At 34.2% G+C, this 17,387-nt stretch overlaps 1 protein-coding gene across 7 annotated transcripts in view; it reads right to left on the bottom strand.

Annotated features, from left to right (window-relative positions):
- The window catches only part of MBTD1 (mbt domain containing 1), a 56,952-nt gene that overhangs the window by 39,010 nt on the left and 555 nt on the right, over nt 1-17,387 (bottom strand). For 2 of the 7 annotated variants that reach the window (XM_034412953.3, XM_034412950.3), the window contains exons 2-5: nt 12,958-13,159; nt 11,552-11,691; nt 7,993-8,107; nt 7,258-7,343 (exon numbers count right to left, since the gene is read on the bottom strand). In XM_034412953.3, the coding sequence (XP_034268844.1) occupies nt 7,258-7,343; nt 7,993-8,107; nt 11,552-11,691; nt 12,958-13,159 (543 nt within the window). Of the gene's footprint in view, nt 1-7,257; nt 7,344-7,992; nt 8,108-11,551; nt 11,692-12,957; nt 13,160-14,014; nt 14,358-17,124; nt 17,143-17,387 lie in introns of those variants that run through there. The other 5 variants (XM_034412954.3, XM_034412951.3, XM_034412952.3 and 2 more) reach the window with 4 other exon arrangements.

Below are 17,387 nucleotides of genomic sequence, written 5' to 3'. Positions count from 1 at the left end.
ATTTATATAGTTTAAGCATGAAGGAAAATCATGATGATTATTACAAAAATAAAAAGAAATCCATCCAGAGTCAAATGCAGCAAAGAAATATGGGACCAAATAGGAAATCAGATTTTTTCATAATAGAGTTCAGCAATGAGGGACTGAAGAAATATGTAATTTTTATATGCACAAATAATATTGTTTTTCTAGCACTACCCCAATTACTTTAAAAAGTACATATTGGGAATATGTATGCATGTATGTATATTAGGCAAATTAAAACTTTTTCTAATTGTTTTAATTAACACATTTGAAAAGTTACAAGAAATAAAATAGTTAATTGTAGTTGAGGTACCCTATTGCAAATTATTGCAGAGTAACTTTGTTTACAGCAAGATAAGCACTTGACATGAGAGCAATTAAAAGAATACACCTAAATTTTGGAAATAAGAAAGTATGTTTGCTTATACACTTAGGTTTTCAGTGAACAAGGTTCTTTTGTTTGGCCTATTTCTTTGCTGGTGTGGTATACTTCCTTAACTGGAAATTTGGCAGTGACTCGAGAACCAAAACAATCTGAAACTCTGGTGGTCATTGAACCCAGTGGGATTTACTTCTACATGAGAATTATACAGCTGTGCCAGAAAATACAGATCAAGTACAATGTAGATAAAAGTATGTTTACATAATGAATTACTGCTTTCAAAATTTTGCAGGACTTTGACAGCATCTAACAATGGAGAGTTGATCATGAATCCTCAAGGGGAAAATCAAATTCAATGGATTCCTAATGGGAAAATATATGAGAGGTATTATATAGATCTGAATATTATTTGATGGTTTCTGAAGTATCTATCCTCTAACTGCTTAAAAGTGCATTCTATTTTAGATGCTACAATTTTAGGCAAGGTGACAAAAAGGATAAAATACAGAAGCTGAAATAGGAACCATTTTATGAAATTTTATTAACTATGTAAAGTATTATGGAGGTTCCCAGACAGGATACTACTAATGTTCCTGACAGTGACAATAAAAGCATTCAGGTAAGTTTCAAGACAACAGCTTCATGCAGATTGAATACTGCAAAATAATTGCCTCATAATCATACATACGGTATTTCTTAAGAAATCCTATACTAAATCCCATCCTCTAAAAAGCACATAGAAGCATCTGTTCTTTTATAAATGATGCTTCCATACTCCTGGTTTATTGCAGTGGTGTCAAATTGAGAAGGTAAACTGTTATGCAAATATCCACTCAACAGTTTCTGGCAGATCAATCTTCTCATTTAGTAGACTATCTGCTTCAGGGAAAGCTCAGCAGAGACAGATTTAATACAGAAAAATAACTCAGAAGTCTTACTACAGTAGCATACTCTTAAACAAGCGATATGTTACAAGAAACATACATAGTTAAAATTTCCAAAATTCCAACAACTTTAATTTCCAATCTTATTATTAGTATTTTCACTAGGCCTGTTTCAATCAAGAGATCCTAGACACTACATTAACGCTGCTCTTTCTTAAACATATGGACTAGAGCAGTCTCTCTCTAGTTTATTTCTGTTCAAAAGTGATATAAAATTGAATTCATGCATATATGTGTAGTAAAGCCAGTAGAAGTAGCTATCCAATTGGCTGAGATCACTCATCCAATTGGTTCAGAGTCTTATAAGCATTATAGTCATTTTTATATTATGTTCAATTCATGACCAAAGTTTGAGGCACCAGATTTCAAAGATGTGGATTGGTATAGGGGTAACAGCAGAAAGTTAAACTTGTCCTTGTCTGTGTAAAAATAGTGGTTCAGCTAGTTCCTCCTACACCAATCCATATGGCTCTCAGTTCTGAAGAAGAAAGCCATAATGGGTATGGATCTCGTGGCCTTGAAATGATGGTATACAGTATATTTAATATACTGTTTTCTCCTGAACACAACGTTTACTAGCAGAACCATAAGTGTACAGAGAAGAACAAGTTTACCTTCCAGACTCATGATGAAGACATCCGCCTCGGGCTCCTTCCCAATAAAAGGAAGGTCTGCCTGGCCACCACTTTGATCCAGCGCACACTCTGGAGGAATTATCTGTGAGGGACAGCCGCCTTCCCTGCAAGGTAAGTTGCAATCAGGAAGGTCTTGATGGGTGATGTCCAGATTCATGTAATGGGCTCCCCTATCCAAAAAAAGGCTGACCACATAGTATTGGAATAGGATAGCTAAGTATTACTGTTAACTGATCAGTTTAGTAAAAAATACCTGGTGGGCTCTGGAATTTCTGGGACTAATATATCTTTGATATAAAATTTTGACTTAAAGGACCAAATGAGGTATAAGTGATATCTGTCATATTTTGCAAATACATTACCCACAACTATCACAAAGGTGGGTCAGACAACAAGACATGGACAGGAAGATTTGAGACCAGTCATCGTATTTCACATGAGTGTTGTTATGGATAACAACTGAAAAAAAATGCTATATGCTATCTTGAACTTTTGGAGAAAGGATACAACTGGAGGCATGTGTACAACATGGTTTTGTTTTTTTTTAGAAAAAAAATAGTAGTCTCCTTTCTCCTCAGTAAGTGAGCAACTGATAGTTGCTAATTGGATTCAAGTAGAAAAAAAGCATACATTTCTTGTACAAAAAAACCTTGAATTGTAAAAGGGGGAAAGGTGCCAGCAAACCAATGCCATCAATAGTTAGCTACTGAAAAGAGAGGAGTTTGTCTCCTTTAACATTTCAATTGTATTAATAACTTGAAAATGAAAGAAATGTATAATGTTTTCCAAGGCATATATATTCAGAAACAAATTTTATGAGTAACTCCCAATTAAATATCAACAAATGAAAAAAGTAGTTCAAATAATAATAAGAGCAACTCTCATTGTGTGCTTATTGAACTCTTATTGATCATATTGTATATGTAACACATGCAATAAGGCCAAAGTATTAAGTAAAAATTGGCAAAGTTTTTGCTAATAGGGTACTAAAAAAAGACTAGACCATTTAGTTTAGACCATCTTCTAGAGTCCATTTAGAGACCAGGCTAGACCATTTAGACTAGACCTGGGGTGGGCAACTGTGGCCCTTTTACAACCTATGGACTTCAACTCCCAGAATTCCCCAGCCAGTATGCCTGGTTGAGGAATAGTATGCCTGGTTGAGGAATTCTGGGAGTTGAAGTCCATACATCTTCAAAGGGTCAAGTTTGGGAAACACTGGACTAGACCATAACTGGGTTGCAGAAACATGGAGAATCATTACACTGCTGCCATCTAGTGATTGGTATTTTGCAACCCAGATACGTTAGTCCTAAGACAATTTGATGTCTACAGGTTTTTTTCATTTAAAAATTTGAAAAAATCTTCTGCAACAAAAAATAGTTTTTGTTCAAAATCCAATAAACATTCCATTTAATGGACTTTTTGGACGGAGAAATTAAATTTTAGCATTCATTAAAATCTGAACACACAAAATTTGCATCAAACTACCACATTTAAACAATTTAATAAATACCCCATGATTTAAGGCATAGTGAAGGCCAGATAAAAAAATTGTCCATTATATCAGAAGTCCACTAAACCAAGTTCTGTTAAACTAAAGGTTAATTGCACTATTCTGCAAGAAGAGAACAAGAATCACATATCTAAGATGGATGATTCTATTACGGTTAGTGATGAAATCTGTATTTAGTATTACGCAATAAAGTTAAGCCCGGTGGAAGCACCGGATATAAAGGAGAGTCTTGATATGTTTTTAAAACAACTGATCTATTTTCTTTCAAACTGCAGAGTTAAAGCAGCAATAAAAAGAAAAATCTGCAATTCTTTGTGGAACATCTGAAGCAGCATATTATTACACATTATCCACATCACTGTTCAATAGCCAGAAATAAAATGGTATGCTGGAAGTGGCTGCTTCAACCTGATTCATACACAGATGAGCCCACAAACAAGACTAAAACACACTAGAGGTTAATGGTAAATAATAAATGTTAAAAGTTTTCAAATAATAAGCACATAGGAAATGAAATTATCTCGAATGGATGATGTGCCATCAAGTCGTTTTCAATTCTTAGTGAATGCAGTGTCTCAAAATACTCCTTTACAAATGCTCAATTCTGGGTGCATAGTTATATTGTATCTAAGTCCATTTTAAATTAGTTACCAATAAAGCTTCTCTATATTACTTATGCAAAAGTCATTCGTTTTACTAGTTAAATATTTAGTCATAGTCTGATAATGTTATTTATGTATCTTTCCTGTAGAAAACATTTTGAACTAAACTATTTTAAATTTAAAACATGCCGTTTTTAGTAGAAAATGCCATGTCTAAAATATGAAAAAGCTATTTTCATAGCTGTTCATTTTCAAGCATTTGAAAATATTTTGAGTCAAAAATTGGAATGCAAAACAATACCATCTGTGGTAGTGATTGACATTGGAATAAACTGCAAAGTATCTAGTGAAGGGACATGCATAGTACACAAGTAGAAATAATGATATTCTCCTGACAGAGACTATTTTGAAGTTACTCTTGCTGTTAATTTTAACTGCCAACCGTTTACTGCTGCTTTGAAGTTTTTCTGCCCAGTTTAGTATTATTTGCTTTGCCAGTTACTTTTTAACATTTTAAACAAAATGACTGAAAAGTGCATGGGTTAGCTGGTTCCTGAAGTGATTTCTGAAGCGATATCCCTTTTCCAAACATGGGTGGCAGGAATAAATTTTAGCAAAGGAATATTATGCCATGTAAAAGTTATTCTTTTATAGTGCATTAAAGTCTGTGAGCTTTGCATCAATTTATAATGTTTTTATTCTAAAATTTAGTAATTTATTTTGGACCCCTACTATCATCTCCACAGGTTGATGTTATGTAGAAGCCATATGGCTCAAACTGCAAACTAGTGAAACAAACATCAATAAACCTTACCAAAAAAAATTTCGGAAGCGACATTTGAAATTATGGTATGAATATTTTTAAAAGAAGCCCTTAATTGTTAAAACAAAAAATACAAATAAAGGAGAAAATACACTCAATATAAATATCTGGTGCACCTACCCATGCCATCTGTTCTAATGGGGAAAGCACACTCCAGATTCCTTCATTGAAATGAAGTTATCTTCTGGGATCCTTCTGTGGTGGCCCCTGCCCTTTGGAATGATTTTCCAAGGCTGCACTTTCCTAAAAGATGCTAACTGCAAGTTAGCTCAGCTCTGCAACTCTGATTTCTTAACACTGGATAACAAAGACTTTGCTTCCTGAATGCTTTTGGATGTATCTTATAGATTGTTGGCTGCTAATAACTTGTAATTTACCCTATCACATACCGTTTTATAGAAAGTTTCTGTTTTTACACAAGGCAATGTATAGTACCTGTTGGTTATGCTTCACATATGAATGAAACATACAAAAACATGGAGCTATTGTTGAAACATATCCTGTACCCCAAGTACAACTGGAATATCTGTGGAGATCTAAAACCAGACTGGACAACCATTCGACTCGGATGGTATAAAGCTCCTGCCTTGAACAGGAGATTGGACTAGAACACGGGGGTCAAACTCGATCGCGTCACATAATGGACGTATCGCAACTTTTTTGTCTTTGCGGAGCCAGGGCGGGCGTGGCCTGCACGTGATGCACCTGGCCTGCGGGTCGCCAGTTTGACACTCCTACAATAAAAGATCTGTGAGGTCCCTTTCAGCCCTATGATTCTGTTCTAATGGCTCAGATCCTTGGACTGCAGCTTGGATATACTTTTCTTGTTTCTGAAAACTCTTTTTCAAGATCCTTCTATATGGTCTGCCACAGAAGAAATTATAGAAAAATAAAGTTGATGGTAGGGGTATAATCAGACCCTATACATATTTTACTCTATATCTCACCCTCCTTAATGGACATTATTACTAAAGAAATTCCATAGGATAATTCCATTTCAATTTTTAAAGATCTGAATTATAGCTGAAAATCAAAGCTAACTAGTCAGAAAGATAGTCATCCTGTCTGTTGCAGAGGCCACACTGGTTATTTTGGTTGCATGAAATTTTCATGACACATGCATGACAAAGCAAATTGACACAAGGAGACAGAATATGGTGGCAGGTGACATCAACAAACTATTACAAGGGCAAAATGGTCTTAATTGCCATTATGCTTCCTTAATAGTGAGACTGCATTAAATCGCAAATATTGTTATTTTATCTTTTACTTATTGTTATGTGTTAACAACATCTCACCTAGCAGCCACAATGTACTACAAGAATGAGGTGATGAGCTGTTGGGAGGTAAAAACATTACACACAAATGTATGTGTGTGTGTGTGTTTTCAGGTGTCATTCCATACTTTAAAACTGCCTGCATGGTTTGTTTTGTTTCTGGTCAAACTAGCCCGGTATGCTGTGCAAAGGAAACATTGAATGCTTCTATCTGTAAGCCGAAGGAACACCAATGCTGAATATGCTTCTTATTAATTGAAAACTCGTTTTGATTCAGCAGGAGCAACTATCTTTAATTCCCTCCTTCCCTACTGTTCTAGCCATATGTCCAGTCCTTCAATAGGGTATTTCCAAAACCAATAATTTCTCTACTGCTGACAGGAGGAACTCTAAATCCAACCATTACATTTTTAAAGGGACCACTTAGGTTAACTCCAAAAGCAACTTTATTAGATGGATCAGCCAAGTATCTACTAAAACAAGTTTATTCTTAATCCCCATTAATGGAAAATGAGAACTTTAAAATTATGCAGTCTATTATATAAACACGCCTTACTAATGAGAGAGTAACTTACTGTAACGTGTTCCTTCTTGCAAAATCAACCTGAAAAACATGCTTGTTCTGAACTCCACCTGCTTCTGAGGAAAAATGTAAAGCTCTGTTTTGTACATAAGGGGACTACAAAAAATTTACCGAAGGAAACTCGGCACCAAAGCTACCTAGGATCAAGTACACAGGATTTTAAGCACCATCTCTAAAACGTCTTCAAAAAATTGTCACTGAAATTATGACACCCACTACATAAACTGAACAGCAGAGCACTTATTTGGATTTGAAGATTGCAATTTAGATGATTAAGGAAGTTTGGATTGCAATTTAATTTAGACTATCAACTTCAGTTAGGGGAAAGTCCACATCTTCTGTATAATTAATATTATGAGCTTTAATTCTGTACATATCTAAGATACAGGTTAAAAGGAACGCTTGAACAGTGCGTTGTTTTTTCATTATTCCTTAATGAAAATAATGGTAAATTAAAAACAATATACTTACATGTTTAAAACAATTCACAGGAGCTGCTGTGAAACTATTGCTATTGATATAGTTGCCCCAACTGAAACCTTCCACTGGAACAGATGCTAGAATGAGAATTACTGCATTTAGCAACAATAATAAGCAAGGTACAAAATGTACTACATGAAAGGAGCACAGAAGCATTGGTCTCTATTGTTTTCCCTATATATAAGTAATATATATTTATTTTCAATCTGTTAGAAAAATTACAGAACGGCAGTATTGGGAGAAATTCTTCAAAATTTGTCTGAAAAGTCATGGTGTGTTGAGGAATATGGTGGGTTACATAAGAGATTCTCCATCAAAGTAACTTATCTGATCAAAGAAATATAGCCATCTGATATAGACCAGATGCACAACAGTGACCGACACAAATGCAGGCATATTGCCAAAGTATATAGGATAGATATTAGATCAGGACAGATACACTTCTGTAAGTTCTTCTTCCAATCTATTTGGTGAAAATGTTTTTCCAACCTTTGACGTAGCTAAAAGGCCAATAATAAAACCTAAGAACTCAATTACCAAGGATATTTTCTGCTGGATATTTTAGCAAAGGCTCAGATAAGGAATTTTAGCATGCTTCCTTCAATTTCCTGGAATATACTGTATATTTTTAATCTAATCAATCTTTAGGAGGTTATTCCCGCCGTTACAAAATTGGGGAAATTTTACCCATAATTGTTACTTGATGATGGTTAATAACAATGTTACCTGTTTTAGTCTTTGACTGGTTCTGTACCGTTGCTTGGTATTGAGCATATGCAGCTAATTTAGCAACTAAAGGTTGTTTTTGTAACACTTTAGCCTTCTTAGTCGGAGGTTTTCCCTGAAACAACAAGAGCTAAATAAGGTTCTTTTCAAAAATGCAACACAAATTTTTGAAGCAGTGATTCTACTGAATAAAGCAAACACTTTTGTTTTCCAATGTCATTTGTTTTCAATTTATAGCAATGAAAATTTATGACAAAAATTTGATAGAAAAACATTTACATTCAGAGATAAATTATTTAAACAGTATCCCATATTTTCAGGATTATTCAATTTGCCTTTCCAAACCATCTGCAAAAGAGTCTAGCAACTGCTATTTTGATATTAATTTAGACTTTTTAAAAAATGTAACAAATAATAGTTCTGCCATGCCAAAAATGGGAATATCATCTGGAGAAAATACAGGAGATTTTTCACATGCTACAAGACTGATCAATGCAATATCGTTTAAGAATTGGGTAAAGAAATGCCACTTTGCTTCTTGAAGATAATGTACTAATTATTCCTGCAATTTCAGTCAGTGGTGCTATTAGTTGTCTTAACCTGGGTGCAACAAACCCAGTGAGAAGGGGGAGAATCAAGAGATGCTATCAACAAATGTATGGGATAGAGAGAGATCAGGTCATTAGTGTAGAGCTGTGAGATGGTTGAGTGATATTCTTTTCCCACATTAAAAAGTCTTCAATTGTTGTGTTCATTTCCCTTCTGATCTAGCTGCATGATTAATTAGTGCCAGTTCCATCCAGAATAAAGATTCAGATGAAAGCAAAAATGAACTTTCCTGATCTTTCAAACCTAACAATTATAGTTGAAAATACATTAGAATTCTCTGTACTAGAATATTTAATGCAGCAATAGGCCTATGTCAGTCAAAATCATTTTACATTCTTCTTCCTAGAGTACTATCCTAAACATGCTGTTAAAATTAGTTATATTGTTTAGAGATAATCTCAACATAGACATACTCATTATTTTTTATTGAAATTGATAAAATATATTTGGATAACTGAACAGAAAAGCAATTTTCTCATTCACTCTGCCAAGGAGCAGACATTGAACTAGCAATTAGATTCCTCCAACCTGAGTCACCCATACATTGAATGAACACACTGATATGTATATCACATTTATTGCAATCATTGTAATACAAATGCAGTATTTGTCAGAAGGGGATATTTAAGAAAACTTGCAGAAATTAATCACACTAGTTTGCTGCTAAATGGTAAAATAAAAATTTTTATGCACGCCTATTTAGGAGTAAGTGAAATCTAATTGAATTTATTGGAACTTATTAGTGTAAGCATGCAGATAGTCAAACAGAACATATTTGTTCTCTTTGGTATAACTAAATTTATATGTTCTCTATGTTTAGATCCATTGTTTATGCAAAACCATGACATACATTTGGATGCAACACTGAAACTCTGCCACAATGGGCTAAATAAATTTCAGTATAGCATTGGATAAATGAGCAAGTTAGATCCTAACTAGCTATATTTATTTAGGACATAATTTGAAGATAAGTAACTAAATTAAAATACTAAGAGTTTTATTTTAACACAATGCTTTGGAAGATCAGAAATAACTTTTATGTGCATATCTTTATTCCAGTTCAGCAAGATTACATAAACCTAAGTCTTGTCATGGCAAATGTTGACTTTGTAATTCAGGAAATGTTCAACGAGGTTACATGCAAGGAGGCTAAGAAATGCAGAGACATTTTTAAATCTAAATCAGAGTTTGGAAGCTTAGAGAAAATCACTTTTAAATACGTCAATACTGAAAAATAAGTAATTCCACTGATAACATTTTTAGAAAACAGACTGAAAACCTGAAGTATTTTTTTAAAAATCAGTAGTGTAGTGTTGTTATGTACTTATGTAATACTGGTATACAGAGTGCTTGCATATTTATGTAGTGGAACATGGCCCATGGAGCTAGAAATACTGTAAAAAAGATATCAGATTCCTAGATAGGGAGGCACTTTAGATATCACTTACACCCTGATCCTCCCACAGGAGGCTCCTATTGAAGACCCCCTGGAAGCTTCAACTAGTCCAGAATGCAATGGCATGGGGCAGTGATGGGCATGCCTCTGAAAACCCAGGTAATACCTTTGCTTTGCAAGCTATGCTGGTTGCTAGTTTGCTTTCAGGCACCAGTTCAAAGTGCTGGTCATTACCTATAAAACCCTAATTAGCCCAGGCCTGGTTACTTAAGAGACTGCCTGTCTCCCATAGTATTTGCTCAGCCAATTTAATATAGTAGGGTTTGCACACTACATTAGTTCCTTTGATTAAACAATTCTGTATATCAGGGGTGTCAAATTTGCATCATCATGACAGCATCACTTGACGTATCAGGACTTTTTTTCCCCTTTGCTAAACTGGGCAGGGGCATGGCCAGAGCATGATGCATCCGGCCCACAGGCTGTGAGTTTGACAGCCCTGCTGTATATTATGACCCTAGAAACAAAAACTGTCCTCTAGAATGAGGCTCCTCCATGGATGGGTTTTATCCTGTTGCTTTGAAAAGCCTTGAAGACCTGCTTTGCCATCTTTTGTTCTTGGTTTCATTTGTTTTTACTTGTAAATTCCCCAGAGTAATCAAGAGGTATATAATTATTATAAATCACCCAAACTGTTTAAAAAAAATGTTGATATAAAAATATCAGAAGATAAAACGTTCATATAATAATGAAGAAGAAAATCTACTGTGATATCAGAGGACAATTAATAGTTGCTGATCAGTGAGATGGGTGGCATAGAAATGTAATAATAAATACATAAATTACTAGAATGCTTACAGGTATTTACAAATCGTATTCTATGTATTCATCCAGAGCTGGGTTGCTAAGGGTCCCCCCCTCTCCATGAGGCAAAAGAAACAGTGGCCAAAAAGCATACTTTCCTAGGGCAGGCCTCTTACTATGAAATAACTTGTCTCATTAAGTACAAGAAGATATCCTTTTTTGCCTTTCAAAAGGCAATTAAAACCATGCTTTTGCTATGGGCGGTGGATCTTGCTATTATATATATTTTTAAATTCTGTATTAATGTTTTTTTATGAAGTTCTATTATAAACCCTACTGAGAGTTATGTAAACTTTATATAAAGAAACAAACAACAAGACCTTTGTGTTTTTGACAGGATGCAGTGATGGCCAAAGGATTGTGTGTTATAAAGAAGGATTCAGCAACCCCTTCAGGAATCTGTCTCTCTGCAGTTATCTTAGAATGCTCATTGTGTACAATTGAATTCAGTTCTTAGGGATGAAGTAAGAAAATTCAAATGTTTGTACCTTCCATGAGATTTTTACAGGGGGTCTTTTGATGGCTACAGCTGGAAACCGAGCTTGATTCAGACTTTTGGACTACTCTTTTAATTTATTAATATTTCTGTTACAATGAAAATCCATTGTTTGCTATATATTAATCCGAACCATAATATATCTTAACACTTATATAACTATATAGTAAAGGTAATAAAATTTGTGACTGTACCGTTACCTGAAGTCTGGCCAGAATGCTGGCCTTCTTAGAGTTCGATGAGTAGCTTCTTGAGCAGGAAACACTGCAGAAACGCTTGGTCTTGGAGTAAAAGGCATCTCTGACACCAACCATCCCGCACATTTCACAGGTAGCTAATGAGAAAAAAGATAACTGTGTGTTAAATGTAGGTTCACTCTGCAGATCACATAGATGGTAGTACTATATCATACACATAAACATACCCTTTCCTTCAAGAATTGTATTAAGCATTAATTTGTGTATTTTTAATCTTGCAGATGCCAGATTAATCTTTCTTGACTTTTACTACTTTCCTTGTAGACTTCAGACTCAGTTTTATTTCCGCTCGAGACTAGACAATATTTGCAAACAAACATTTTCAAACATTCAGATATTTTTGAATTTTTCAGATGTTATTTTTTGCAATATAAGCAGTTTTGTAATTTGCCTGTCAAGCTTACAATATTGTTATAACGTTTTTCTGAATTTATTGTGAAAACTAGTTTAAGCAGTGAAACAACATATGGCACTAATTAAACAACTACTGTATTTATTTATTCAGTTTGTGTGGCTGTCCAGCTCATCTAAGCAACAATATACACAGTACATTTTGTGAACATCTATCAGTCACTGTCTCATTTATGGCATTTATGTCCTGCTTATTAAAGCAGCAAAGTACACATTTTTTAAACAGCTTTTCTATGAGAAGTAAACTATAATGTTAAAAATTAAATTTGGTAGGCATTATACAGTACTTTATCTCATAAAGCCAGAAGTAATATTTTGTTAGGACACTTGAATATAAAATAATAGAACAGTTTACTCTGCCATGAAATTATGCCTTGTTGTATGAAAAGTTGGTCACCCGATCCCACACATTTTAATAATGTCTTTCCATTTTTTCCAAATATAGATCAAAGCCAGCCAATCTCCCTATTGGGCTTACTATATTTGTATATATTCATTCACAAAGGAAAATAAAATCTGGACCAAGCTTGGTAAAAATAAAATAAAAAAACATTTATGGTCCTGAATTTCTTCATAAAGACTACTATGGCTTCTGTTAACATTTTCAATTTGAATCCATCTTCCCATGTCCAGATAAAACAATAATATATCAGAATTATCCTAATAGCAAACAAAGTCTAAATGTTGTATAAAAATAAATGTGTGTACATTTAGTAGTTCATATGTATAATATTACAAATATTTTGATAGTAATTTAATGCTAACAAGGAACATTCCAGCATTAACAAATTTATCCTTTTTTTGTAAGACATACACAAAACCCACAATCTTTGGTTTCTGATTCAAATAAGAAGAATGAACCTAAGAGCAGTGCTGTTAATAATCTGCTTGACTGAACACTCCATTGAAAAATCTATTGTATTTGCACTCACCCATGCCAGATTTGCCATCTGGATAAGTGTAAACCTGCCCATTGTTCTTGATTATTGGGAGATTGGAAGGTAAGGGAGGAACCTCCTCTTCACTTTCATCAGAACTGGAGCTACTACTTGTATCCTCACTGCAGCTATCATAGCCATCGAACATCCCGAATGAATCACGTCTCTTCCTTTCTGACCTTGAAGGATGTTCAGTCTAAAATGAAAAAAGCAGAAACTATTGAGGTAGCTGAATAAAAAGACGTGGACAAAATATTGCAACAATTTAACAAGCTAATATTAAACACATATTCAACTTCCTCTTTTAAATGGCACTGCATATATACACAATTCCAATCGTTGAAGCAAGTCATTATGTAGACTGGAGACACTTGTGACACTGCAAATGTTGTTCAGCTATAGTTTCCATCCTTCATCACTGGGATTATTGGCATTTGGAATTACAGTTTAGGAATAGGAATTAGATTTTAGCAATACTAGAAAGCTACACATTCCCCTCACCAAGAGTTAGAAGAACAAATAAAATGTTGCAAAGGTTATATTGAGAAAAAGGATCCACAATGTGGCTTTTCAAATTTTATGTATGGGCTTTAACCCAAGGAAATTATTTTGAACATGAAAAATTACTATTTTATTATTGATATCCTTTCTTCTACTGCAGATCTCAAAAGAAAGTAACAAAGGGCTTTGTTATAAATAAAACTATATAAAATACCGCATCAATTTAATAAACTATATGGAAAGCCAACTTCCCTGGTTCTAGCTCCATATTATAGCCTCTCCAGTCATCTCTTCTCCAAAATATCATAGAGAGGTTAATGAATCAAATTAGGTAATCACTATAATGTGGCTGTGGGAGAAAATAAGTTCCTGAAAATTGGAAGAGCGATGAAATTTTTTTCCTGATATTCATGGATTTCTTTTCATTTAACTCCCAATACAAAACCTATGCAATTCAAAGATTTATGGCCCTTCGTTGTTACAAATTTAGGGGGCCGAAAAGGCTTCTTGAGGGAGGAGGGCTAATTGTGGTAGTCATTCTGCCTCTTACTTTAAAAGATTTCAATTAATGCCTTTCCTCCAGATCAGAAAATCAGTCACACTTGAAGTCATATGACAAAACTCCACAAGCTACTACCTCACTAAAACTGTGCCTAAAGCCTTCTTTTCCACCATTTTCCAGATGGCTTTTAAAACAAAATTCTCTATTTCCACTAGAAATCGAGAAAAACCAACTCCCAAAAAGTTATCATTTATATTCTTCACAATCTCTAGGGTTCTGATTCTGCTAATCACTAAATCACGAGCTTCTGAAATGCTTCTCTTTCAGAGAGTTTAAACTACTCTCATAAAGTTGACAATTTGCCATAGAAACATCGCCATGGCAACTGACAGAATGAAACATGCAAGTATCATAAAACTTAAAAACCTGCATGAATGTGGCTTCTATGCCACTAGAATTATTCAGAAAGACTTTTTTAGGAAAATTCATTCCAGATATTTCATATATCAAAACAGCGCAAAGTAATATCTTAAGTATAGAAATAAAAGGATATTTAGAGTTGCATCCAGTAGTATCCACCGCTGAAGGAATGATATCCACACATAAAATGAAATTGCTTTTGTACCTTTCCATATCATATTCACATTTGATCTAATTGGATGGGAACTTTGAAAGATTAATGGAGTCATAAGTGAAAATAATAGTAAGTTCCATTAGTGAAGCACTGAATGAAATTGTTTTACAGATAAGAAAACTGGACCAGGAAGTCCAGAATTTTTCACAAAACTAAGAACATTTCTTTTCCACACCTCTGTTTAAATTCAATTTTAATAAACTAACCCTTTTGGAGCCCAAAATTATACAAGCTTTCATGAGTTACATTTTGCTCCTGAAACAGCTGCAATAGAAATAGAACAGCTGCAACAAAAATCCGTCATCCAAATATTGATTACACTATAAAATACATTCTACATAATCACTCCAATTGTTACATGTAAATAAATACTGAACAGCTTTGGGACATGCTAGGTTCTTGCAATATTCCATACATCTGCTCCCCCTGCAGTCAATTCAGTGATACCTTTTGAAAGTGACCATTTGATAAGTATCTCTACTGTACTGCATAAAATTGGGAAAACATTATTGCTAATGGGAAACATAGTATAATTTCATGTCTCTCTTGCCTTATCTTGAATAATGCTCTTTCAGATCACTTGAACATTTGTAAATATGAAAAAATTGGGTAGATTGTTCTATTTTTAGTCATAAATGGAATGCATTTGGGGGGAGGGCACCTAAAACAAGAAAATAATTCCTAATAACGCTCAAATGTCTTGAACTAAATGATCACTTAACATGAATGGCAACATCAACAAGGTATTATTTGAACACTGATAAAATAATCCGTTACTATGAAGAGACTCACTTTATAACTATTATATGTTTACTATTGATTTTAAAGATCCTAATCCTGGAATTACTGAGATTTTATTTTATGATAGACATTTGCAGAATAGTTTCTTATAAATCTTCTGAATAAAATATAAAAAACAACTTTACAGATAATACAGATAATACAGATAATACAGATAATACAGATAATATTACTAATTTCAATAAAATAAAATTCAATAAATATTTTAAATAAACAAACATATATACATTATTCTATTTTCTCCATAGTAATAAACCGGAAAAATATTAAATGGAGTTATAAACGGAGTTTTGGCTTAAAATGACCTTGATAAACAAATTATGCCTAAAAGACCTTGACTTAGCATTGTATTTAGATAACCACTATCAAAGACTTTCACTATGTCCTATAATCAATGAAACTTTTTTTACAATTCCATCTTCTGAAAAATCTTAATCCATTACAAACATTTATGGAGTTAACTGTAAATGCATATTTGGTTCATAACAATTTATATTAATCAGTGATATAGATCAGTTATATTAATCAAGTATCCTCGGGATATTTATAATTGGAAAATGTTGATAAATTGTTTCAGAAAAGTTAATTTCCCATTAATTTTTTATTGAGGAAGACAATTTCCAAGATAAAATTCCTCCTCCTGAAATATTTTGAAATACTGTGACAACAATCAGAGGGGATCATGCTAGTAATCTGTGTTGAGTCTTTGAAAGAGAAATTTATGCTTATAAACTCTTAAGACTATTTTGAATAAGAAAAGACATAACTGAACAGTTTACACATTCAAATGGTAAACAAGCTTATACTGAGCACTTAATGAAAAAGCAAACTAGCTGAGGAAAGTGAGAAACAAATGTAATTTAATGTCAACGAAACCAAGGCTACATTGATCCAGGTAAAAGAAATTATACTTTTATGTAGCTGCCCTTTTCTACATATGTTAGAGAAACCTGTTTTGACATATTACATCTTGTCTAATGAATATGTCAAAGTATTTTATATACAGCCATACACTAAATTCAGCATTGAATTGAAACTAGCAAATAAAATTCAGGAAAACCCATTCTGCTCTCAAAAAGCTCCAAATTTAACACATAATGAAAGTAGCCTATGGCCAACATACAACGTATGTTTACATTTGACCATTTCCTTCTAATGTCCCATATTTATATTTATAAAGCGGTGTATTGTAGTTTGGGGTCATTGTAATTTAGTTGTGGATGAACCTAGGCCTTCCTCATTCATTTAGTTTAAAAAGTTTTTTTTTTAAAAAAAAAAACTGAATTCGTCTTCCTAAAATTATTAGGTTTCTCTTTTCCCTAAGAGCCATATTAGGGAGACTATTACTATTCCACAAATTGTGACATTCAAATTAGCTTACAACCCCACACTCCATTTTTTTTAAAAAAAAAATTTTTGCATTCTCTGGGTATCACTTTCGGTTTTCCCAAACCACAGACAAGCCCAACAAAGCACTGGGGAAAAAATGCAACCGGCTGCTATTTGTCTAGCACTGTGTACATTTCCCTCCAAAGCCTGTTTGCTGCAAATGTTAGGACCTCCTCCACCACCCACTTCCTCCTCTCTCGGACCACTTTTTCTGACCATAATATTGCTGCTCCTATTGCAGCTATATCTCCCTCCTCCCCCCCCCCCCACGCAAAAAAAGAAAGGAACTGCTCCCTTCAAGCACACGAGAGGGGGGGTGGAGAAACACACACACCCTCCAAGTGATCAACCTCCTGGTGGAATTTTACACGGCGTAAACAACTTCACCACAGGGCTGGTTTTTGTTTTTGCTTCCCTGCCTTGGGAGAGAGGAATAGGTCACACACACACACACACACACACACAAGGCTGCTTTCTCCGGGCGGGACAACGTTGTGCAAACCCGGAAAACAGGCTTGAAAAGGCTGCACCGCCACAAGGTTTAGGAGCCGAGGTGCGCGTGAGAAAGAAGGCAGGCAAAGGGGAGCCCAGAGAGGA

The sequence above is a fragment of the Pantherophis guttatus genome, chromosome 2 (assembly GCF_059756535.1).
Source record: "Pantherophis guttatus breed Tessera chromosome 2, ASM5975653v1, whole genome shotgun sequence".
Lineage (NCBI taxonomy): Eukaryota > Metazoa > Chordata > Lepidosauria > Squamata > Colubridae > Pantherophis > Pantherophis guttatus.
Note: the sequence above shows the minus strand (reverse complement) of the source record. Positions and strands in the feature narration are given on the sequence as shown.